We start from the raw sequence: 26,714 nt of genomic DNA on the forward strand, positions 1-26,714 counted from the left end.
ATCAGTCATTGTAAACTTAAACATTAATAGATTTCTACGTGAACATATGTCTTAAATATCTTGAATGACGTCACCGTCAAAGCAAAAATGACGACAACTAATTTCATGACGTCAGTCAACACAGAAACATGACGTCACCTGATCCACAGACAGACACACAGACAGACAACTTATTTTTATATATATAGATAGATAGATAAGTTGTCTGTGTGTCTGTCGAGTGACGTCATGTCATCATGTCATATCGTCATGAAGTTAGTTGTCGTCATGTTTGTTATGACGATGACGTCATTAAAGGTATTTAATAAAATCGTTCAAAGACAAATTTTTAATTGTAAGAAGATCGTGGACGGAAAAATGTTTAATTGTAAAATGACTGAAGAACCTACAATGGCAACAGCCGAGGAAGCTGCTCAAAGAGTCTATGCCAAAAAACTTGCAGTTGATAGAGAAAGTAAGAAAAGAAAGCGTACCGGGGAATCACAAGAACAGCAAGAAAACAGGCTTGCGGCTGATGAAAAAAGTAAGAAAAGAAAGCATGCCGAGGAATCACAAGAACAGCAAGAAAACAGGCTTGCGGCTAAAGAACGCAAAACCGCGCAGTTAGATGAAAATCCACCTGGACAGCGAGAGTCAAAACATATCAAAACTGAAAATGATAGCGATTATGATTGGGTTTGGGGTTTAGACTTGGATAAGATCATCAATGCCTACCAGATTTTAGTTAAAAAAAACAAAGGTTCGGCGATATGTATTTCATAGTGACGCTTAAAAATAAAGAAGAAAAAGAAAACTGAAAAAAGAAAAAAGGTAAAAAACTAAAAACAAACTAAAAAGAAAAAACACTCAAAGAGAAATTACAGACCGGGACACAAATGATGACCGGGACAGAGGGAATATAAATGACGACCGGGACACTCAAAGAGAAATTACAGACTGGGATACCGGGACACAAATGACGACCGTGACACAGGTATTTAAGAAAATCGTTCAAAGAAAAATTTTTAATTGTAAGAAGATCGTTGAAAGAGTAATTTCTAATTGTAAAATAACTGAAGAACCTACAATGGCAACAGCCGAGGAAGCTGCTCAAAACGAATGTATTCAAGCCAAAGTGGCTGAGTCGGTAAAGCGTTATGTTCCAGGTTCTAGGTCCGAGAGGTTCCAGGTTCGAACCTTGGCTTTAGCATTAATACAAAAGAAGAAAAAAAACTAAAAAAGGTAAAAACTACAAAAAAACTGAAAAGAAAGTACTAAAAAAAACTAAAAAAGCTAAAAAACTAAAAAAAAATTAAAAAAGGTAAAAAACTAAAAAAGAAAAAAACCTAAAAAAAACTAAAAAAAGGTAATAACTACAAAAAAAACTAAAAAGAAAAAAAAAACTAAAAACTAATAAAAAAAACTAAAAAATAAAAAAAAGGAAAAAAGGAAAAAAAATTGAAAAATAAAGGAGAAAAAGAAAACTAAAAGCCGGGACACAGGGAATATAAATGACGACCGGGACACTCAAAGAGAAATTATAGACTGGGACACTGGGACACAAATGACGACCGGGACACAGGGAATATAAATAACGACCGGGACGCTCAAAGAGAAATTACAAACTGGGACACTGGGACACAAATGACGACCGGGATACTGGGAATATAAATGACGACCGGGACACAGGGACACAATTACAACGGGGATGTCGGGGGCAAAGGGGGATATATAAATGACGATGGGGACGCAGGGAATGTTCGATTAGCAATCACCATCAACAAAGCTCAAGGGCAATCATTAGAATAATGAGGTATAGATCTGAATACGGATTGTTTTTCCCATGGACAATTTTATGTTGCATGTTCAAGGTAAACCTGACAATCTATTTATATGCACAGACAATGGGACATCGAAGAATGTGGTATATTCGCAAGTTTTACGTAGTTAAAAACATATATATATATCTATAACGAAAAGAGATATCTTTTCTCTTTTATCTATATTAACAGGTGGGACAGGTTGGGGTGGCGCGAAGCGCCACCCCAACAGCTAGTTTTAGAATAAATTTGTCAATTTGGTATATTACTGGCACCTTTGTCACATTGGTCCCCTAAAATCTTGTTCATTGGCCCCCTTGTTGCATTGCCCCCCTTCCCGAAAGAATTTTCTGTAATCCACTTTAAATTGACCATAATCATACAGTTCATGGTAACGAACTCTAACTAAGGAGTGACTCGGCCCAATAGTAAACGAAACACTAAAAAACGGAATTTTGAAACGGCAGATGGATAAAAAGAATTGGATTTTATTGTGGATTCTGAGTATAGGCTAAAGAGTTCATTTAGCTTAATGTTGCCCGGCGAAAGCTAAGAGCCTTAGAAAATTCCCCTTATTTTGAAAAATGCCCCCCTCCCAAAAAAAATCAAGCAGTCTTAAAGAAAATCAAACCATCAGATACAGCATATCAGAAAACCCTATCATGAAGGTTTCAATCTCCTATCTAAATAATGTGGAAATTTTGCGGCGGAAGAAATATCTCAGATCAGTGTTTATTTGTTTTTTCTTTCTTCGCTGGGATGATTGTGTCTAGCTGATGGTACTATGAGATTAGGAAAGAGCTTATTCGAACGGAAGCAAAAGTTTTATATATAGGAGCTTGAAACTTGTAGAGTATAGTTTTCTGATACGATGAATCTGATGGTGTGATTTTCATTAAGATTATATGACTCTTATGGGCTGTTTCCCTCCTTTTTTTGAAAATAATGTAAACTTTCTCAAGTTCTCAACTTGTGATGGGTAAAATTAAAAACATGATGAAATTTTCATATTTGAGATTAGCAGATAAATTCAATTTTTTATGCATCTATTGGTATCAAAAGTCCAGTTTTTAGCGTTTTGGTTGCTATTGAGCTTGGTCGCTCCTTACTTACAGTTCGTTACCGCAAACTGTTTGACAATGGGATTGCCGATCTAGCAAAATAGCGTAATTACAAAATATAAAACAATCTTTAGAGTACACAATATTCTATCCATCAAGGTGGGGGAGTGAAGCAGTGCGTCTGTAAGAATGACATAAATAGGAATATATGACCATTTCAAAGTAGTTTTGATTTCTTAAGATTTAATTTAAATGGTACATTGACCCTAATAATTATCGTTCTAGCATTTCGAATCAACAAGTCAATATCATGACGATGCCTATTAAAAGAGTTAGAAGACGAGCAAGCTTTTCCCGGAGAAAATCTTCAGAACTATCGTAATATTTCTCTTTAAAAAAAAAGCCAGGATTTCTAGATCTTTTAATATAGATCGTTGTTTACCAGGATATTGCTCAAGAATCCTCTCTGAATATTGAAGAAGAGAATCAAAATTAGTAATGAACGTTTCTGCATCTGACAAAGTATGGTTTACCATCGCTGGAGAACACATTAATATTGTTGATAAAGCCTTTATTATTTTAAATTTTAGGCCTTGTTGTCTTTTCCACTTATGTAATTAGCATGAATGTTTGTTATTTTTTATTGAGTTTTTTTTAGATTTCAGTTTTTAGCCCATGAAAACAATAGAAAAAGATTATAAACAATCGAGTGAAACTGAAAATTACGAGAATATCGAAGGCACGATTTTTATCTGATACTATTAATATAATAAACTAATTCCATAGTTTATTTCCAAAAACATTTCCATAGAAAAGCGGAAAAGGGGGGGGGGGGAAATCATAGCAGAAAATATTATTGTTTTTAATAGAGAGCTCCGAACTCAAAAACAGAGAACTGAGATATGCTGATGTCCTTTGTATGGCAATTCCCTATGCCAAATTTTCCTCTTGTCCCCTGAGACACACTATAGTCAAACATGCAGATAAAGACAAAATTATGCAGGGCTATTGTACCAATTAAATAATAAAAAACAAATTTTTTAAATGAAAGTAATGAGTGACATTAAAACTTAAAACGAACAGAAATTACTCCATACATGAAAGGGGCTTTTCCTCCTCAACGCCCCGCTCTTTACGCTAAAGTTTGACACTTTTTTTTAACTCTACATTTTAAAACAGTAAAAAACTTCAGCGTAAAGAGCGGGGCGTTGAGAAGGAAAAGCCCCTTTCATATACGGAGTAATTTCTGTTCGTTTTAAATTTTAATGTCGCTCCTTACTTTCATTTAAAAAACTTGTTTTTTTTATTTAATTTCTGAACGTTTTTGAATCAATGCATGTTTTGATTTTGGCTCTCCACAGAGGAATAATTAAAACAAAATTTGTATATTTATTTTTTTTTTGGCTAAATGGCTTTTTCATAATTTTGATCGAATGGTTTTGAGAAAAAAAGAGCAGAGGAGGAAGCCTAGTTGCCCTCCGATTTTCGGTTAATTAAAAAGGCAACTAGAACTTTTAATTTTTTACGAATCTTTTTATAAGTAAAAGATATACGTAACTTATAAATTAGCTTACGTGAAGAACTTTTGTATTCTTATGTTTTTATTACATATATGAGGGGGTCGCCCCCTCGTCAGTACCTCGCTCTTTACACTAAAGCTTAAATTTTGTTCCAATTCATTAAGAATGACCCCTGAATCACAAAAGCAGCAAAATAAATAGTTGAAATTACTAAAAATACTTTGGCGTAAAGAGTGAGGCATTAGGAGGAGGTGAGCCCCTCATATGGGTAATAATTTCTGTTCGTTTTAAGTTTTAATGCTGCTGCTTACTTCCAGCTGAAAAAAAAAACTTTTTCATTGTTTTTTTAAGTAATGCTAATAAATCCTGCGCTCCCTTCATGGAAATTTTCTTCCCCCATGACAAATTCCTCGATGGAAAGTTCCCCCAGCATATTCCCCTCTTCTCAACCCCTGCATCCAACCAAAAAATCCCCCTGAAAACGCCTGTACACTTCCCAATAACCAATACTATATGTAAGCACTGGTCAAAGTTTTGAAGTTGTAACCCCTCCCACGGGGACTCTGGGGGAGTAAGTCGTCCCCAAAGACATAGTTATAAGGTTTTTCGACTACGCTGAATAAAATGGCTATCTCAGAATTTTGATCCGTTGACTTTGGGAAAATAATTAGCGTGGGAGGGGGACTAGGTGCCCTCCAATTTTTTGGTCACTTAAAAAGGCCACTAGAACTTTTCGTTTCCGTTAGAATGAGCCCTCTCGCGACATTCTAGGACAAAAGGGTCGATACGATCACACCTGGGAAAAAAAACAAAAAAAAAAAAAAAAAACAAACAAACAAATAAACACGCATCCGTGATCTGCATTCTGGCCAAAAATATAAATTCCACATTTTTGTAGATAGGAGCTTGAAACTTCTACAGTAGGGTTCTCTGATACGCTGAATCTGATGGTGTGATTGTCGTTAAGATTCTATGACTTTTAGGGGGTGTTTCCCTATTTTCTAAAATAGCGCAAATTTTCTCAGGCTCGTAACTTTTGATAGGTAAGACAACACTTGATGAAACTTATATATTTAAAATCAGCATTAAAATGCGATTCTTTTGATGTAACTATTGGTACCAAAATTCCATTTTTTAGACTTTTGGTGACTATTGAGCCGGGTCGCTCCTTACTACATTTCGTTACCACGAACTGTTTGATAGTGTACTCCCTGCATAATTTGGTTAGATGTTCTGTGGTCAGCTTTCAAGGGTAATTTTATTATTGACCGATGCTGTCCTTTGGTCTAGCAATTTCTATGCAAATTTTAAAAGAGTGCAGATCCTACAAAATAAAATAGTACGTCTTCTTGGGAATTATGTTGAAAATATGAATTATACCGCGTCATGTTTTAAGAAACTACGAGTGCTTAACATTGATCAGATTCGAGATTATCAAGCTCTGTTTTTGCGTATCGATGTTGCAATGATGTATGTCCTCCAATTTTTACCAATTTTTTTCGAGTAAATCGTTCACTTCACAGGTATGAACGATTACTCGAAGGGCGGATAATTATACTGTTGAGTACCGAGACACCATACGTGCAGCTTTCGAAGCTAGATATTTAGGTCTGGCTATTTGGAATGATATCCCAGCTGGTATTAGGGAGATTTAGTTGTTTTATTTTATGAATCAAAGAAGATAACGGCTCCATGTGCATGCATTTCCTTTTCTTTCAGCATAAATAAGTAATGGTACTCGAATTTCTAAGGTATTATTACATTATCAGAATATTAAAACAATCCATTCCTTTTACTAATCTAATATTCAAATAGTTATCATCAACATTGCTATTTTTTTGGTATGCGTAGAAGACGCTCTAGTCTCTTGAAATGCTTGGGTGAAACAACAAGGCACTTGCTTGTGGTATTCTCTGTTCATTGCAGGTTTTCTTTGTCGTTTGTCGTTTTCTTTGGTGTAATTTTTAGTTTTAGGTTTTGTCTCTCATTCATTGGAATTCTTCTTCGTTTTAAATTTGATCTCCATAGAAATTACTTTGAAGATTTTATTAATAGTTTAGATTTCTCTTTGCTTTTCATAGAAAACCTATATCTTTTTTTTAACGTGTCCTAAGTCAGAGAGCCCCGGTGAGAAAAATTGACTTAAAAACTATTAAGCCCCCATAATCCATCATGATATCCGTTCATTTTTTGCAGTCTAAATGACAGGAGGCTTTCTAGAAAAAAAAATCATATCTAACAACTTTCGAATATTTATAGTGACAGGTCATTCATTATTCAAATGTAATCGAAAGAGACTGGATACTAGGCGAACACTTCGAAATACAGCACTAAGATACGAAACGCCTATTCAAGTCGTCTTTACCAAGAGCCGTCTTTATTGGGATTAAATATAAAAAAAAACAAGTTTTCTTTAAATGAAAGTAAGGAGCAACATTAAAACTTAAAACGAATAGAAATTACTCCGTATATGAAAGGGGCTTTTCCTCCTCAACGCCTCGCTCTTTACGCTAAAGTTTGACTCTTTCTCTTAACTATATTTTTAAAACAGTAAGAAACTTTAGCGTAAAGAGCGGGGCGTTAAGGAGGAAAAGCCCCTTTCATATACGGAGTAATTTCAGTTCGTTTTAAGTTTTAATGTTGCTGCTTACTTTCATTTAGAAAAACTTGTTGTTTTTTTTTAATTTCTGGACGTTTTTGAATTAATGCATGTTTTGATCTTGGCTCTCAGCACTAATAATTGAAACGAAATTTGCATATTAATTAATTGCAATTAATCGGAAGATTTTGAGAAAAATGAGCGAGGGAAGAGGCCTAGTTTCCCTCCAAGTTTTTGACTACTTAAACAAGCAACTAGAACTTTTATTTTTTTACAAACGTTTTCATTGGTAAAAAATATACCTAACCTACGAATTATCTTACGTAACGAACTTCTATATTCGTATGTTTTTATTGCGTATATGAGGGGGTTCAACCTTCGTCGCTCTTTAACACTAATGCTTAGATTTTGTCCCAATTCATTAAGAATGACCTCTGAATCACAAAGGCCGCAGAGTAAATAGTTGAAATTACTAAAAATACTTTAGCGTAAAGAGTGAGGTATAACGAGGGGATAAACCCCTCATATGCGTAATAATTATTGTTCGTTTAAGTTTTAATGCTGTTCCTTACTTTCAGTACAAAAAACTTTTCATAGTCATTTTTTATTGTTTTTTCAAATAATGCTAAGAAATCCTGCGCCCCTTCATTGAAATGCTCTTCCCCCATGAGAAGTTTCTCCATGGATATATCCTCCCACATAACCCTTCCCCTCAAATCTTCCCCCTAAACCAAAAAAATCCCCCTGAAAACGTCTGTACACTTCCTAGTAACCATTACTATATGTAAACACAGGTCAAAGTTTGCAACTTGCAGCCCCTCCCACGGAGACTGCAGGGAAGTAAGTCGTCCCCAAAGACATAGTTATTAGGTTTTTCGACTATGGTGAATAAAATGGCTATCTCAGAATTTTGATCTGCTGACTTTTGGGAAACAATGAGCGTGGGAGGGGGCCTAGGTGCCCTCCAATTTTTTTGGTCACTGAAAAGAGCACTAGAACTTTTAACTTCTGTTAGAATGAGCCCTCTCGCGACATTCTAGGACTACTCAGTCGATACGACCACCCCTGGAAAAAACAAAAACAAAAAAAAAACAAAAAAACAAATAACCACGCATCCGTAATCTGTCTTCTGGCAAAAAATGCGAAATTCCACATTTTTTGTAGACAGGAGCTTGAAAATTCTACCATAAGGTTCTCTGATACGCTAAATCTGATGGTGCGATTTTCGTTAAGATGGTATGACTTTTAGGGGGTGTTTCCCCCTATTTTCTAAAATGAGGCAACTTTTCTCAGGCTTGTAACTTTTGATGGGTATAACTGATCTTGATGAAACTTATATATTTAAAATCAACATTAAAATGCGATTCTTTTGATGTAACTATTGGTATCAAAATTCTATTTTTAGAGTTTCGGTTACTATTGAGCCGGGTCGCTCCTTACTACAGTTCGTTACCACGAACTGTTTGATGATTTGTTCCTTTAAAGCGGCTTCAGCTGCCTTGTTGTCATATATTAGGGTTTCCAAAAAGAGTTGAATTTAATTTTCCATAAGAATACGTCTTTATTATTTAAAGTTATGCACAGGTTTTGTAAAAAATATGCCTTTCTATAATAAAATCTGAAATAAAATGACATTCTAAATAGAATCTCACAGGCAGTCATTCCAAAACTGTCAAACTTCAACTGACTTCTGTTGGGAAAAGATACAGTTTTTCAAGGTTTAACAGCAGGGGCAGAAGAAAATTTTATGAGGGGAATATCTAGATTTAAAGTAAATATGTAAAAAAGTAAATAAAGTAAAGTAAACTATAAATATTTAATAATTTTAGATTTAAAGTAACAAGAACAGTGACAATGATAATCATACTGTTTGAATCGTTTAGTGAAAACTTAGAGAAAGACATATGGTCCAAGAATTAGGGAATTAAATTTTTAATAAATGCCTCAAAAGATAGATGGATAGATAGATATATAAATAGATTTATTCAGACGAAAGCCCAGTTGGACCATGTTGAAATACACAAAACAAGCGAAAAAATATAGCAACAAAACATAAACTGAAATTCACTAAAACTAATTGTTTTAGAAAATCATCACGATATTTCATACCTACCCGGAAGAACTTTCTAATATTATTTATGCTTAAGTAACACCACCTTATCAAAATTTTCAAAATCCCATCTCTACCTCCGATCTACCCACCAAATCTGTCTATATATATATATATATATATATATATATATATATATATATATATATATATATATATATATATATATATATATATATATATACTAGCTGTTGGGAAAGGCGCTTCGCGCCACCCCAACACCTAGTTGGTGGGGCGCTTCGCGCCCCCCCAAGCCCCCCGCGCACGTAAGTCGCTACGCGCCATATTAGTTACGCGCCATTGTAGTTGTGTCCCTGTGTCCCACCTGTGAATATAGATAGATTTATATATGTTTTTAAAACTTTGTAAAAATTGCGAATATACAACATTTCTTGGCTTTCCCATTGTCTGTGCATATACAAAGCCGTATGTACTAATAATAACGTCATATGCAAACGCTCTTTTTACAAACAAACAAACATGCATACACACAACTCGTTTTTATATAGATAGATAGATAGATAGATACAATACAAATTAACTGCGTAAAACTTGCGAATATACAACATTCTTCGTTGTCCAATTGTCGCTGCATATAAATAGATTGTCAGGTTTACCGACCCTCGAACATGCAGCGTACAATTGTCCATGGGAAAAACAATCAGTATTAAGATCTATACCACATTTTTCTAATGATTGACCTTGAGCTTTGTTAATGGTGATTGCAAATGCTAATCGAATTGGGAATTGCAATCTTTTAAATTGAAAAGGCAGATCCATTGGAATAATGGGAATGCGAGGAATAAGAACAGCCTCACCCTCAAAAGGCCCTGTCAAGATTGTGGCCTCTATTACATTTTCCATTGTTTTTTTTTACGGCAAGTCGCGTGCCATTGCAAAGCTTTGGTGGGTTGATATTTCTTAAAAGTATTATTGGTACGCCTATTTTTAGTTGTAGCACGTGTGATGGAAACCCTGAAAGATCCACGGAATTTAAAAATTCAGAGGGATAATTAACCGCTTCATTTGGTTGCAAAACTGTGTCAACTGACTTGTAAAGGACTGCCTGGTCTTGAATCTTGGTCAAAACAATATTGTTGATTTCGTGGACGTCTATATTTTTGGGTGCGAGAATCGCTCTTTCACTTAGCCATTTATTACTTTTATAACTTTTTAGAATATTCGGAAATACTTTTTCAATCGATTCATTTTTGGACGTCACTAAATTACAGAAATCAGCAGGTAGTTGTATACGTCCTGAAATTGAGTCTACTGGGAGCTTTCCGTTTCCAATTGCCAGCAATTGATCTGAAAATATTTGACCAGAGTCATCGTTTTGCAATCGGACACGCATATTTGTAGTTAATTTTAATGTTTTTACGTGTGCCCATAAATTAGAATTTTTCAGGCAAGCGTTCATTTCGTCTGCAGGAGTTGTTTGCCTAAAATCTCCCACAAGCAATATTAATGTGCTGCCAAAGGGTTTCGACTTCCCTCGCAAATCTTTCAAGCATTGATCCAGAGCCTCGAGCGTTTTTTTGTGTGCCATTGTGCACTCATCCCAAATAATAAGTTTGCATTGCTGCAATACTTTACCCATCCCGGATGATTTGGAAATATTGCACGTGGGAGTTTCTGTAGAATGCAAATTCAGAGGCAATTTCAAAGCGGAATGAGCAGTTCTTCCACCAGGCAGCAATGTTGCGGCTATTCTGGACGACGCAATTGTGGAAATAACAATTTTATGCGTATCAGTAGGCATCAAATCGATGGCTGTTTTGAACAGACGAACTAAATTATTATTTTCGTGGAAAAGATGTTGCAATTGGGAAACGATTGTCCTTTCAACGTTGGGAGAAATTTCGCAACGTGCATTCAATTTAGAATTTCTATCACTGATGAAGTACAATTGTAAAAATTTATGATTCTCGCCTGAGAATGGTAGAAGGGACCCTGCTCTATGACAAATTTGCCCTTTTACTTTGAAAGTAGACATAAATTGATCTGGATTTTCGATTTGGGCTCCAAACGACGTCATTTGGAAACATGAGTTATATTTTCTGATGTTTGACATAAAACGCGTAGATTCTGACGTAATTCCAGTAAGGAAAGTCTTCAATGGCTCTGGTGGTGCAGCCAATAGAGGAAGTTTAACTTTTCCTGAGGCGCAACACATTCCCATTGTTTCACCATTGAATTTCAAGGCCTTGCAATAGGGACAAATTTTAGACATAGTCCCGATTTGAACGCATCTACTCAAGCTATAATCATCGACTGGGCTGTACCTGAATGCCAGGCGATAACTTTCAGGTTGCTCTGATTCCTCGGCACGCTTTCTTTTCTTACTTTCTCTATCAGCAGCAAGCCTGATTTCATGCTGTTCTTGTGATTCCTTGGCACGCCTTCTTTTTTCACTTTCTCTTTTAGCAGCAAGTCTGGTTTCATGGTGCTCTGGTAGTTCCTCGGCACGCCTTCTTTTTTCACTTTCTCTTTTAGCAGCAAGTCTGCTTTTGCGTTGCTCTGGTAGTTCCTCGGCACGCTTTCTGTTCTTTCTTTCTCTATCAGCCTCAAGCCTATTTCCTTGCTGTTCTTTTGATTCCTCGGCACGCTTTCTTTTCTGACTTTCTCTATCAGCAGCAAGTTTTTTGGCATAGACTCTTTGAGCATCTTCCTCGGCTGTTGCCATTGTAAGTTCATCAGTCATTTTAAAGTTAAACATTAATAGATGTCTACGTGAACGCATGTCTTAAATATCTTTAATGACGTCACTGTCATAACAAAAATGACGACAACTAACTTCATGACGTCAGCCAACACACAAACATGACGTCACCTGACAGAAACATCCACAGACAACTTATTTTTATATATATACTAGCTGTTGGGGTGGCGCTTCGCGCCACCCCAACACCTAGTTGGTGGGGGCGCTTCGCCCCCCCCCCCCCCAAGCCCCCCCGCGCGCGTAAGTCGTTACGCGCCATATTAGTTACGCGCCATTGTAGTTGTGTCCCTATGTCCCACCTGTGAATATAGATAGATATATATATATATATATATGTTTTTAACTACGTAAAACTTGCGAATATACAACATTCTTTGCTGTCCCATTGTCTGTGCATATAAATAGATTGTCAGGTTTACCGACTCTTGAACATGCAACATATAATGGTCCATGGGAAAACAATCCGTATTCAGATCTATACCTCATGATTCTAATGATTGCCCTTGAGCTTTGTTGATGGTGATTGCTAATCGACCATTCCCTGAGTCGCCATCGTCATTTATATATCCCCCTGTGCACCCCGGCGTCCCCTTTGTAGTTATGTCCCTGTGTCCCGGTCGTCATTTGTGTCCCGGTGTCCCAGTCTGTGATTTCTCTTTGAGCGTCCCGGGCGTCATTTATATTCCTTGTGTCCCGGTCGTCATTTATATCCCCCTGTGCCCCCGGCGTCCCCGTTGTAGTTGTGTCATTTATATTCCCTGTGTCCCGGTCGTCATCCCGGTATACATTCGTTTTTGAATTGGTATATGATGAAATAAATTTTTAATTTTTTCCCTTTTTTTCCTTTTAGTTTTTTTTATTGGTTTTGACCTTTTTTTAGGTTTTTTAGTTTTTTTCTTTTTTCTTTTTAGTTTTTTTTGAAGTTTTTATCTTTTTAGTTTTTTTATTTTTATTTATATTTTTTAGTTTTCTTTTTCTCCTTTATTTTTCAGTTTTTTTCCTTTTTTTTAGTTTTTTTTCTTTTTTAGTTCTTTTAGTTTTTACCTTTTTTAGTTTTTTTTAGTTTTTTAGATGAAAATTTTTTTAGTTTTTTACCTTTTTTTCTTTTTAGTTTTTTATTGGTTTTTACCCTTTTTTTTAGCTTTTTTAGTTTTTTTTTCGTTTTTTCTTTTTACTTTTTTTTTAGTTTTTATCTTTTTTATTTTTTTTTATTTTTATTCTTAATTTTATTAGTTTTCTTTTTCTCTTCTATTTTTCAGTTTTTTCCTTTTTTTTCTTTTTTTTTAGTTTTTAGTTTTTTAAGTTTTTTTCCTTTTTTTAGTTTCTTTATTTTTTTTAGTTTTTCGGCTTTTTTATTAAATTTTTGTATTTTTCCCCTTTTATTCTTTTTATTTTTTTTTTGGTTTTTACTTTTTTTTAGTTTTTTTAGTTTTTTTTCTTTTTTCTTTTTATTTTTTTTTCTTTTTATTTTTTTTAGTTTTGTTTTTCTCCTTTATTTTTCATTTTTTTTCCTTTTTTTATTTTTTTTCTTTTTTAGTTTTTTTAATTTTTTTTATTAGTTTTTAGTTTTTTTTTCTTTTAGTTTTTTTGTAGTTTTTACCTTTTTTTAGTTTTTTTTAGCTTTTTTTTACTTATGTCCTGGTCGTCATTTATACTCCCTGTGTCGTCATTTATACTCCACAGATCCACAGATCCACAGATCCACACACAGACAACTTATTTTTATATATATAGATATATATATATATATATATATATATATATATATATATATATATATATCATGAAAAGAGAAATCACCAATGCTACAGCACAAACACAAAAAAAAAAAAAAAAAAAAAAAAAAAAAAAAAAAAAAAAAAAAAAAAAAAAAAAGGAGACAGAAGGAGAAAAGGAAGACTGTTTTCCTAAATTAGTGATTAATATAGACCAGCACTTGAATGAGGCCTTAACCCTACTCATCCATACAATCACATAGGTCAAACAGCATAGCCACACACAATCAACCATAAAGAATAATCCATGGACAGGCAGTCATGTCGTCAATAAGTATAAGTCGTCATTTACCAAACCATAGAAAAAATAATATAGACAAATAAGAAAGAAAATGTCATTGAAAAATAGGCAAAAAATAAGCTAAAACATTTGGCCTTAAGAGTAGCTTAAGAAGGTGGATATTTCCTTTGAAGTTGCACTTAGCTTAGGGAATCAACAGGTTGTTCATTTTTAGCGTTTTCTGGACGAACGGTGGAATTAAATTTTAATGATTAGTTTTGCTAGTTCGGCTACAGGGTTCAAAGTATAAATACAGGCCAAAAAAAATTATACTATCCAAAAGAAAATCACAATTTGGAAACAACCTAAAGAGAAATTGTAAAAATCACTGCTTTACAATACGAATAGACGTAAGGTGGGTCCAAAGGGCCTGGGTGCTAATTTGAGGTTGGAGAGAGGTAAATTACCTCTTGTAGATTTTGAAAAAAAATACATTTTTGGTATTATCATTTTGAAGAAAAAAACTACCCCCCCCCCCTTTAGATCTTGAAAAATACATTTTATTATGTATTTTCATATTTAAAAATGTAAAAAAAAATCTTTGCTCCCCCCTCCTCAATTTCACACAGTAGTACTTCCACCAAAGGGAGGGGTCTTTTTTACTATGATGTTCTAGGACCTTGAAGAATAAGGTTGATCTGTTAAAGAACTATGCTGAAACACACCCCTAATTAGTTAGTAGTGCAATGGTTAAAGAGAATAGAGGTAATTGCACTATGGTGGCATGTGCTTACAAAAATGTGAAACGAATGATTTAATGTGCTCACCCATACTGATAATGTGCTCATAATAATTTTGGTTCTTTAAGAATAAGGTGAATGTAGCAAAATTATGTGCAGCATAACCACAATTAGTTAGTAGTACATTGTTTGATGGAAACTATGAATGAAAAATATGATCAGCATAGCCTCAATTAGTTATTAGTACATTGTTTATGGGAAACTATGAACTACGAAGTAAAACTATGCTCAGCATAGCTTCAATTAGTTACAAGTACATTGTTTTAAGGAAACAGAGTTAATAGCACTATGATGGTTCATTCTGTACAAACATAAGTACGATTCGAGCAGATTTTTTTTTATAGGATCATTTACTATCTGAATATTTGTTTATGTAACAAAAGTGGCACTTACAAAGAACTCTGTTAAAGGCTTGAGGTTTCTTCTTCCACACTACTCCTGTGTAATAAATGGGGATACCACTAGCTGTTATTAACAGCCCAACAGCCACTTCAATAGGCCGCACGTAAAGGGGAAGAATTACCAAAAAGGCGCAAATGATGAAGAATGTGATTGGGACCATGATATGCACCTTTAAATAATACTTTTTTTTACTATAGTCTGATTTATAACTAAACTATTCAACTTTAGCAAATGCACAAGCAGTATACCGCATATATACAATAACTTATTTCAGGATGGCGTCACTTTGGGGCTCAAATTTGGAAGAAAAAGTAATATAAAGACTTGGGGTAATGGAGGAGGGTAATTACACACTACTCCTGTGTAATAAATGGGGATACCACTATCTTTTATTAGCAGCCCAACAGCCACTTCAATAGGCCGCGCGTAAAGAGGAAGAATTACCAAAAAGGCGCAAATGATAAAGAATATGATTGGGACCATGATATGCACCTTTAAATAATACTGTTTTACTATATTCTTATTTATAACTAAACTGTTGAACTTTAGCAAATGCACAAGCAGTATACCGCATTTATACAATAACTTATTTCAGGATGACGTCATTTTGGGGCTCAAACTTGGAAGAAAAAGCAATATAAAGACCGGGGGTAATGGAAGAGGAGTTGATTTGTCTGGGAGTTTTTCGAAAAAAGGATGAAAAATTAAATAAATACACATTTCTTTCAATTTAAAGTAAGGAGCAGCAGTTAAAATTATAACGAACAGAAATTGTTTCATATATGAGTGTTGCTTCCTCCACAATACCTTACTCTTTATGCTAAATTTGTTTAGTACATTTAAAATAGCTCCTGATTCTAGTTAAAACACCCTTGTGTTTCAGGAGTCGTTCTTTAAGAACTGGAACCAAAAGTCAAACTTTAGCATAAGGAGTAAGGCATTGAGAAGAGGACAGTCGCCCTTATATATGGATTAAATAAAAAAAACAAGTTTTTTCAACTGAAAGTAAGGAGTGACATCAAAACTTAAAACGCACAGAAATTACTTCGTATATGAAAGAGGCTGCTTCCTCATCAACGCCCCGCTCTTTACGCTAAAGTTTGACTCTTTCTCTCAATTCTTCTTTCTAAAACAGTAAAAAACTTTAGCGTAAAGAGCGGGGCGTTGATGAGGAAGCAGCCTCTTTCATATACGAAGTAATTTCTGTGCGTTTTAAGTTTTGATGTCACTCCTTACTTTCAGTTGAAAAAACTTGTTTTTTTTATTTAATTTCTGAACGTTTTTGAATCAATGCATGTTTTGATTTTGGCTCTCCGCAGAGGAATGATCAAAACGAAATTTGCATATTTTTTTTTTTTTGGCTCAATGGCTTTCTCATAATTTTGATCGAATGATTTTGAGAAAAAAAGAGCGGGGGACGAAGCCTAGTTGCCCCCCGATTTTTTGGTTAATTAAAAAGGCAACTAGAACTTTTAATTTTTTACGAATCTTTTTATTGGTAAAAGATTTACGTAACTTATAAATTAGCTTACGTAAAGAACTTTTGTATTCTCATGTTTTTATTACATATATGAGGGGATTCGCCCCATCGTCAGTACCTCGCTCTTTACACTAAAGCTTAAATTTTATCCCAATTCATTAAGAATGACCCCCTGAATCACAAAAGCCGTAGAATAAGTAGTTGAAATTACCGAAAATACTTTAGCGTAAAGAGCGAGGTATTAGAAGGAGGTGAGCCCCTCATATGGGTAATAATTTCTGTTTGTTTTAAGTTTTATTGCTGTTCCTTACTTCCAGCTGAAAAAGCTTTTTCACTTTTATTTTTTAATTGTTTTTTTTTAAATAATGCTAGTAAATCCTGCTCTCCCTTCATGGAAATTTTCTTCTCCCATTACAAATTCTCGAAGGAAAGTTCCCCCAGCATATCCCCCTCTTCTCAACCCCTCCCCCAAACCAAAAAAATCCTCCTGAAAACGCCTGTATACTTCCCAATAACCATTACTATATGTAAGCACAGGTCAAAGTTTGTAACTTGTTGCCCCTCCCACGGGGACTGTGGGGGAGTAAGTCGTCCCCAAAGACATAGTTATAAGGTTTTTCGACTACGCTGAATAAAATGGCTATCTCAGAATTTTGATCCGTTGACTTTGGGAAAATAATTAGCGTGGGAGGGGGCCTAGGTGCCCTCCAATTTTTTTGGTCACTTAAAAAGGGCACTAGAACTTTTCATTTCCGTTAGAATGAGCCCTCTTGCAACATTCTAGGACAACTGGGTCGATACGATCACCCCTGGGGAAAAGAAAAAAAAAAACAAAAAAACAAAAAAACAAAAAAACAAATAAACACGCATCCGTGATCTGCCTTCTGGCAAAAAATGCAAAATTCCACATTTTTGTAGATAGGAGCTCGAAACTTCTACAGTAGGGTTCTCTGATACGCTGAATCTGATGGTGTGATTTTCGTTAAGATTCTATGACTTTTAGGGGGCGTTTCCCCCTATTTTCTAAAATAACGCAAATTTTCTCAGGCTCGTAACTTTTGATGGGTAAGACTAAACTTGATGAAACTTATATATTTAAAACCAGCATTAAAATGCGATTCTTTTGATGTAGCTATTGGTATCAAAATTCCATTTTTTAGAGTTTTGGTTACCATTGAGCCGGGTCGCTCCTTACTACAGTTCGTTACCACGAACTGTTTGAAATAATTTCTGTTGGTTTTAAGTTTCACTGTTGCTCCTTGCTTTCAGTTGGAAAAAACGAGTTTTTTCAACCGAAAGTAAGAAGCAATAGTAAAACTGAAAACGAACAGAAATTATTCCGTCAATGAAGGGGGTTGTCCCCTCATCAATACCTTGCTCTTTACGCTAAAGTATTCTTAGAAATTTTAAAATAGCTTATTATTCTAATTAAATGGCATTTGTGGTTCAGAAGTCATTCTTAGAAAATTGAGACAAAAGTCAAACTTCGGGGTAAAAAAGAGAAGTATTGAGAAGGGGGACAACCCCTTATATATGTGATAATATATGTTTGTTTTAAGTTCTGATGCTGCTCCTTACTTTCTGTTGAGAAACTTGTTTTTTATTTGATTTTTGATCGTTTTCAAATAATACAGGTAAATTCAGTCCTTTTCCATGAAAAATTGCTTTGCCCCAGGTGGAATCCCCCCTCCCGCCCCCCAAGAATTACCCCCAGAAAATTCTATTCTAGCTGAACGTTGCCCCCCAAAAAATTTCTTTCGAACGATTTTGGCTGAAAATTTTTTTAGCCTATTTTCATTTGAAAAAGACTAAGTTCCGATTGTTATTAAAATCATGCCGGAAATCCCCACTCCCGTGCAAAAGCTTTCCCGCAAAAAAAGCTTGCCCCTTAGTAGAAATTTGCTCCCACAAAAAATTCCCTCTGGGGAGTTTATCCCGTTGAAAACTTCTCCTGTATAGCTTATCCCGTGGGAAATTCCTTCCCCCTATGAAAATATACACTAGACAATTCCAATCCTGGTAAAAATTTGCCCCGGACAATTGCCCTAAACATCGCCAAGTAAAACAGAGTTGGCAAAGATGAAGTAAGACAAATGAAGGACAGGAAAGACAAATGAAGGACAGGAATAGGAATTCTGGCAACTTTCCGTAATGTAAAATTTTCTCTGGAAAGTTCACCCCCGGAAAACTTCCCTCCCCATGGAAAAGTTTCCACATGGAAACTCCCCCAGTAGAAAATTCACCCCCCCCCCCCCCAACACTAACAAAAATCTGTACTATTCCCAATCACCATTACTATTGCATGACCAATGGTCAGATTTCAAGAGTTAAATACCTTCCCCCAAGGGCTCTGGGGGGGGTGAGGTCATGTTATGCCGAAATGTATAGTTACTGGACTTTTCAACAATGCTGAACAAAATAGCTAGTTTATAATTTTGATCGGGCGACTTTGAGGAAAAAAGGGTGGGAAGGGGGCTAGTTACCCTCCAATCTTGTCGGTCATATAAGAAGGGCACTAAAACTTTTAATTTACGTTCAAATGAGCCCATTCCCGATATTCTAGGACTATTAGTTTGATGCGATCACCCCTAGGGGAAAAATAAGTAAATAAAAACCGCGTCCGTGATGTTTCTTCTGCGGGCAAAAATACAAAATTCCACACTTTTTTAGATAGGAACTTGACATTCCAAAAACAAGATTCTCGTATACGCTGAATCTGATGGTTTGATTTTCATATATACTCTTTGACTCTTATGGGATATTTCTTCCCTATTTCGAAAATCCGGCAAATTTTCCCAGTGGCGTAGCTTTTGAAGGGTAACTTTAAAATTAACGAATCTTACATATTTAGAATCAGCATAACAAGCCAATTCTTTTGGAAAAAACTATTTATATCAAAATTCTTTTTTTAGAGTTTTGGTTACTATTCAGCCGCATCACTCCTTAATTGCAGCATTGATTCATGACAAAATATTATATGAAAAATCAATGCTTTTCTTTGGTAGATTTGAAACTTCGGTTACTTGGCATTTAGACTGTGAAATTTATTTCCTCGGCAAGGAAAGAATGTCTTCTTTTAATTGGATTGGATTGTACTGAAAAGCTGAAATTGTCTTAGAAATATTCTTACTATTAGCCCACAATAAAAATGTTTTGGTTTAAATTACTTTCTAGAATAGGGATTTAGGGACATATGTTTCAAACCGTTCAAAGAAAACATTTTAGCCCTTTATATTACCCCTTTTTTAGGTGAAACAACATTTTTTCACATAGAGGCTCCCTTGCCTCAACCACTTAGATGCATATTTTTCGATGGAATAAGAAACAAAACTTTGGCTTTTTATATAGTCTGCTTTTTTGGAGACTGATGTCCCCAAAACATATTCTTTTGCATATTAGAATCTTCCTTGTCCTTGGAACTACGGGTTTAAGTTTCAAGGCAACTGAAGACAGATGTAAATCTTGGCTCTTTGTCTGAACCCCTAAATATCCCCCCTATAAAATTTTTAGGCTGCATCAGCCGAGAATACGAACCCTAAAAGTTCCATGTCAACTGAAGATCCCTGCTATAAAACTTATAATAATAATAATAATAATTTATTTATCACCCACTTCACAAAACAGAGGTTAAGTGGAGTAAAATACAAAAGAATCTGTGAGAAACGGGAAATATATGATTTACAGCCCTTACCCCTAGGGCTATGTATATCCCTAAATGCATATTAATTAGACTCTTGACTATTCGGAGTAAAATGGATATCAAGGAGTTTTCACATAGAGGCTCACTTGGCTCAACCACTTACATACATATTTTTCGATGGAATAAGAAACAAAACTTTGGCTTTTTATATAGTCTACTCTTTTGGAGACTGATGTCCCCAAAACATATTCTTTTGCATATTAGAATCTCCCTTGTCCTTGGAACTACGGGTTTAAGTTTCAAGGCAACCGAAGACAGATGTAAATCTTGGCTCTTTGTCTGAACCCCTAAATACCCCCCCCCCCCCATAAAATTTTTAGGCAAAATCAGCCGAGGATACGAACCCTAAAAGTTTCATGTCAACTGAAGATCCCTGCTATAAAACTTATAATAATAATAATAATAATTTATTTATCACCCACTTCACAAAACAGAGGTTAAGTGGAGTAAAATACAAAAGAATCTGTGAGAAACGGGAAATATATGATTTATAGCCCTTACCCCTAGGGCTATGTATATCCCTAAAGGCATATTAATTAGACTCTTGACTATTCGGAGTAAAATGGATATCAAGGAGTTTTCACATAGAGGCTCACTTGGCTCAACCACTTACATACATATTTTTCGATGGAATAAGAAACAAAACTTTGGCTTTTTATATAGTCTGCTCTTTTGGAGACTGATGTCCCCAAAACATATTCTTTTGCATATTAGAATCTTCCTTGTCCTTGGAACTACGGGTTTAAGTTTCAAGGCAACCGAAGACAGATGTAAATCTTGGCTCTTTGTCTGAACCCCTAAATACCCCCCCCCCCTATAAAATATTTAGGCTACATCAGCCGAGGATACGAACCCTAAAAGTTTCATGTCAACTGAAGATCCCTGCTATAAAACTTATAATAATAATAATAATAATTTATTTATCACCCACTTCACAAAACAGAGGTTAAGTGGAGTAAAATACAAAAGAATCTGTGAGAAACGGGAAATATATGATTTATAGCCCTTACCCCTAGGGCTATGTATATCCCTAAAGCCATATTAATTAGACTCTTGACTATTCGGAGTAAAATGGATATCAAGGAGTTTTTATCCAACACCTTGGGGAGTACAAGGATTGTGGAGGTAAAACGATACAAGACGGGTACTTACTGCTCTTCAATTGTATTTATTCTTGCGAAAAACACTAGGAATTTCGATTTTTAATTAAATAAGCACTATTTCTACGATTATTCCTTCCATGTAAAGAAGCCAGGGGTTAGAAATAATATTTAATATAGGGGAAGAACTATGCTTTTTACTAACTCTCTAATTGAGTTTTTCTTTCACATGTTTCACCTTATATTGTTATCGAGCTAGACCCAGATATATCGTTACTCCCTTATATAATCTAAATTTGACTTTCGGTACGTCATTTGAATACACTGGTCTACTTTTAAAATCCCTGGAGTCCTGTCTCTTTTGGTTTCCTACATAGAAACGGGACAATAAGCAGAGATTATGCAAAGTTACAAAGGGAATGAAGTAGTTAAAAAAAGAACTGAAGAAAAAAGGAAAATCGAAGACAAAAAGGTCTGTAGTCGATAAACAAAAATTTTATTAAATAAGTATTTAAAAAGATTTTTTACTTATTAAAAAGATTTAAATAACGCATTTTTGTCAAATAATATTGAGACTTTTAGGCAATAAAACGCAAGTTTATGTACAATATGTTATAGTCTATTATGTTAGCATAAGGTTAATGAAATCCCGATACCTGACGCCAAACTGGACAAATTATTCAAAAACCATGAGCATTAAATGCTAAAATGGATAAAAAAAAAGTGCTTTAAATTAGTGACCAAACAATTCTCCATTCTCAGAGCTCCTCACTAAGCAAATCCTCCTAACATAAGATCCCACCCTAAGTGTACCAACGAGCCAAAATTATCAAATAAATTCTAATTAGTACCAAAATCAAATTTCGTTGTATTTTAGTTGCTCATGACAGATCTTGGGCTAAAATTACAATTTGACTGTCCAGAAACACACTGGAAGTGTGTTTCTGGCCGGCTTACACGGTGTCTGGCCGGCTTACACGGCTTACTCTGGCCGGCTTACTCTGGCCGTGGTGTCTGGCTGGCTTACTCTGGCCGGCTTACACGGTGTCTGGCCAGCTTACACGGCTTACTCTGGCCGGCTTACTCTGGCCGTGGTGTCTGGCCGGCTTACTCTGGCCGGCTTACACGGTGTCTGACCATGAATCAGGGCATTTTGTGGAATATATTGCTGAGACTGGACCAACCTAAGCCGGTAATTGCTGCCAAAATCATGCCCAGGGGATCAATTCCCCTGGATATGTTAAGTGGTGACTCTAGCGAAATAAAAACAACCCTTGAGGAAAAAATCACATTTAGGAAGGAAGTTATACAGATAAGACAAAGCGCATTTAAAGCCATAAATTAGTCATGGACAAAAAGAAAGTACAAATAATATAAATGCAGATTAACAATCTCTAGTCTTCCAAATTCCTATCACATAGAAAACACATAAATGAATAGCATAGGTGAAATGCTTCATATTTAAGATTTCCTTTTAAAAACACATTTTCAAGATACTTCACTTTTCCACAGATAAATTGGGGAGACAAAAAGCAGTTTTTTTTAAAGAAGTATTTTTTAATAAAAGTAAAAATTTACATCAAACCTAAGACCAGCAGAAATAAAGTCCTACAATAATTCAAATTCAAAATAACTGAGAATTAGAACTCAAGAAACAATAAAACCAAAACAAACAGAAAATTTAAATGAATGATCATATCATAAGCAGCGCAATAGCACTCCCTAAGCAAAAGAAACTGTGGACACAATGTTTTTTCTTTCTTTTTTTGACACTTCGTGTAGAAGAAGTTGCAGTATAAACTACAGAAAAAGCTTATTTGATTGGAAATTGAAAGTTCTATAGCCTTTTTTAATTGCCAAAAGTAATTAGAGGGCAACCAACCCTCCCCCCCTCACGCTGATCATTTCCCCAAACACATCCAATCAAAATTTCAAGATAGCCATTTTGTTCAGAGTAGTTGAAAGTTTCATGAATTATGGCTTTGAAGATAGACTCCCCCCTCAGAGCCCTCCGGGCAAGGATTTTAAGTTATACCCAAAAGACATGTAAGGTTTTTATGGAAAGGGTGGCCGTATAAACTTCGGAGGAGGCTCAATGGAATAGTAATCAGAAGTTCTAGTGGTATTGTTAAGAGTCAAAGCGGTCGGAGTGCAACTCCCACCTCGCGTCCTATTTTCCCCAAGCGCATTGATTGTTATTTTGAGGTAGCTATTTTTCCAAAGCAATAGTCCTAAGGCTACATAGCAAGGTCTTAGGGGCTGACACAACTTCCAAGAGCCTGGTAGCAAGGGTTTTAAGTTATGCTCCGGTGGCATATAGCTTTAGAGGAAGCTCATTTGACTGAAAATGTAAAGGTTTAGTTCTCTTTTCTGAATCAAAAGTGATTCAGAGAATCCTCTCTGGTGCCCACTTTTCCCCAAATGTACCAGATCGCTATTGTCTGATAGTCATTTTTTTCACAATAGCCCAAATAGTGTATAACAACGTCTTCAGGGTGCACCCAATCCCCAGAGCCCAGGAGCAAGGGTTATAAGTTATGCCTCGGGCATTTAAGGTTTTCTATGGTAAGGGTGGTGGCATAAACTTTGCATGGGGTTCATTTCATTGGAAGTTGGAAGTTCTAGTGCCATTTTTAGGAATCAAAAGTGAATGGAGGACAACCTGCCCACCAAGCTTATCATTCCCAAAACATGGCTGATTAAAATTTTAAGAGAGCTATTTTGTTCAGTATCGCTGAAAGGTCCAGTAATAACATATTTTGCTATGTCATCCTCCCTAAAATCCTCAGGAAACGGACTGTATGCTAGGTAATTCACTCAGTGTTCACATACAGTATTGGTTATTGAGAAAGGTGTGCATGTTTGGCTACTACTTTCCCAAAATACGTAGGGCATTCAGGTGAACCTTTCAGAGAATGTTGAGGGGACTGTTGAACTATAGCAAAACATATTATGTGTATACGGAGTGTCAAAAAGGTGTAACGTAGGAATAACTGAGTATATTAATTCGGAACTTCCAAGAAATAATGAAGAAGATGAACAAAAAGGCAATATTTGTGTGCTATCATTACTACTACAACTATCAACACTATTGCTGATACTACTACCATTACCACTACCAAACTGCTCTGTTTACAATATTGAAGGAAAATTTGAGCTAAATAAACACTAAATCAACATACTAATTATTTCTAGCATATTTACTAGAAATTTTGACTGTTCTGGACAAAATCACTTTTTATTATTTTGATCAGTGTCGACGAGGGGGGAATCAAATAGGGCAAGAGGGCTGGTTTCCTCTGGTCACTATTCTGAATCCCCCTCAACATAACCTGGAAGTTTCAACTTAATATCCTCAGCTGTTTCTTAGATATTCCTGATACGCCACTTTGACAACCAGAATTCTCACAGTGTCTTTTGATTTTGTTCGGAAGCTCTCTCTCCAAGGCTATGGGGATTTATGTCATTCCTATAGGCACAGTTATTTGACCTTTGGACTATTTTGAACAGGACCGGTATTTCAAAAATCTGATCGAATGTTTTGAAGAGAGCACGGGTTAAAATAGGCATGGGAGGGTGGTTGGAAGCCCCCTGACCGACATCCCCTTAACATGTCTTGAAAACTTCAACTTAATACCCTCAACCCTTCTTAATATATTGCAGATCTTCCTATTTGATAAACTGGATGCACGTGGTGTCTTTTGATTAGGTTTACCATTTCCCTCTAAAAATTGTGGAGGCAGATTGTGGAGCACAATTTACAAAGTCTTGCCATAAAACTCTTAGCTTTTTCAGATACACTTTGAACCAAACATTTCCTCTTTTCCTTATAATAAGTCCTGCATGTAAAGAATGCAAAAAATTACATACCTCACAATCCTTGTACCGGGATTGTGGGAGGCATGACCTCCTTGGAGGCATAGATGTTAGACCTTTTGAATATTTAAGATGCAATGACAATTTCAAATTTTAGTCAGTGTTGAGTAGAGAGGGAGCCTAAGAGGGCAATGAGGAGGTCTGGTAACCTTCAAGTCCCTCTTCAATATCCCCTCAACATATCTTAAAAGTTTTAGCTTAATAACTTTTGCCATTACTTAGATATTGCAGATATTCCCCTTTGACAACCAGCAAGTACATAACTTTTATTGATTGTGTTGGGTATCCCTTCAACATTCCCTTAAGGTTTAACCTTAATATCTTAATCCTTTTTGAGGACCCAGGATCAAACAAGCCCTCTTTTCTCAATAAAAAAAAACTTTTATGCTAGGAATCGACTACTTACATCAGCGCTGGCCCCGGGGGCTGGCGGGTACTGTCAACCCTGGAAACATACTTATTTGACCTTCGGATCATTTTAAACAAATTGGATATATCAAATTTTTGTTTATTTGTTGCTGTTTTTTTCCCATGGGTGATTGTATTGAACCAGTGATCCTAAAAGATCAGGAAAGAGCTCTTTTATTTGACAACAAAAGTTACAGTGTCCTTGAAAAAAATATTTTGGAGGGTAGCTGCTAGCCCTCTCCTCTGCATCTTTTTCCCGAGGTTGCCCAATTAAAATTTTGATATAACAAGTAGTCGTTTGAACAAGTTTTGTTCAAAGTAGTCGTAGGATCTAATAACTATGTTTTTGAGGATGATTCGACCCCACAGCCCCGAGAGAAGAGCTGAAAGGTATTAACTTTGCTCATTGTTTACATATAATATTAGATATAGGAAAGAATAAAGATATTTTTTCAGGGGGGTGTGATAGGGGAAATAGTGTAGAAGGATATTTTCATGGAGGAATTTTTCGTGGGGGTGAAAATTTTCCATGAAGGGGAGCAGTATTTCCTGACGTTATTGAAAAACGAGCAGAAATCAAACGGTTTGTTATAATGAACCTCTAAGCAAGGAGCAACCCGGCTCAATAGTAACCGAAGCTCTAAAAACAGAATTTTGATATCAATTGATATATCAGAAAAATTGAATTTTTATGCTGATTTTTAATATATAAGTTTAATCTTACTCATCAAAAGTTATGAACCTGAGAAAATTTGCCTTACTTTCAAATAAAGTGGGATACATCCCTTAAAAGTCATGGAATCTTAAAGAAAATCACACCATCAGATTCTACGTATTAGGAAACCCTACTGTAGAAGTTTCAAGATCACATATGCTAAAATGTGGAACTTCTTATTTTTTGCCAGAAGAAAGTTCACGGATGCGTGTTTATTTTTTTTTTTTCCACGGGTGACTTTATCGAACCAGTGGTCCTAGAGTATTGGGAGAGGGTTCATTCGAACTGAAATTAAAAGCTCTAGTGCCTTTTTTATTTGACCAAAAAGAATGATAGGCAACTAGTCCCCATCCAACAACCCTTTTCTTCTCAAAATCGTCCAATCAAAATTTTTAGACAGCCATTATTCAACATAGTTGAAAGGCTA

The 26,714-nt window shown here is 35.5% G+C and overlaps 1 protein-coding gene across 5 annotated transcripts in view; it reads right to left on the bottom strand.

Moving 5' to 3' along the window:
* The window catches only part of LOC136031505 (large neutral amino acids transporter small subunit 2-like), a 132,745-nt gene that overhangs the window by 24,557 nt on the left and 81,474 nt on the right, over nucleotides 1-26,714 (bottom strand). For 3 of the 5 annotated variants that reach the window (XM_065711168.1, XM_065711169.1, XM_065711170.1), the window contains exon 11: nucleotides 15,000-15,177. The exons of the other annotated variants lie outside the window; for them this stretch is intronic. In XM_065711168.1, coding sequence (XP_065567240.1) covers nucleotides 15,000-15,177 — 178 coding nt within the window. The remainder of the gene's footprint in view (nucleotides 1-14,999; nucleotides 15,178-26,714) is intronic. 5 annotated transcript variants of the gene reach the window in all.

Source organism: Artemia franciscana, chromosome 9, assembly GCF_032884065.1.
Source record: "Artemia franciscana chromosome 9, ASM3288406v1, whole genome shotgun sequence".
Lineage (NCBI taxonomy): Eukaryota > Metazoa > Arthropoda > Branchiopoda > Anostraca > Artemiidae > Artemia > Artemia franciscana.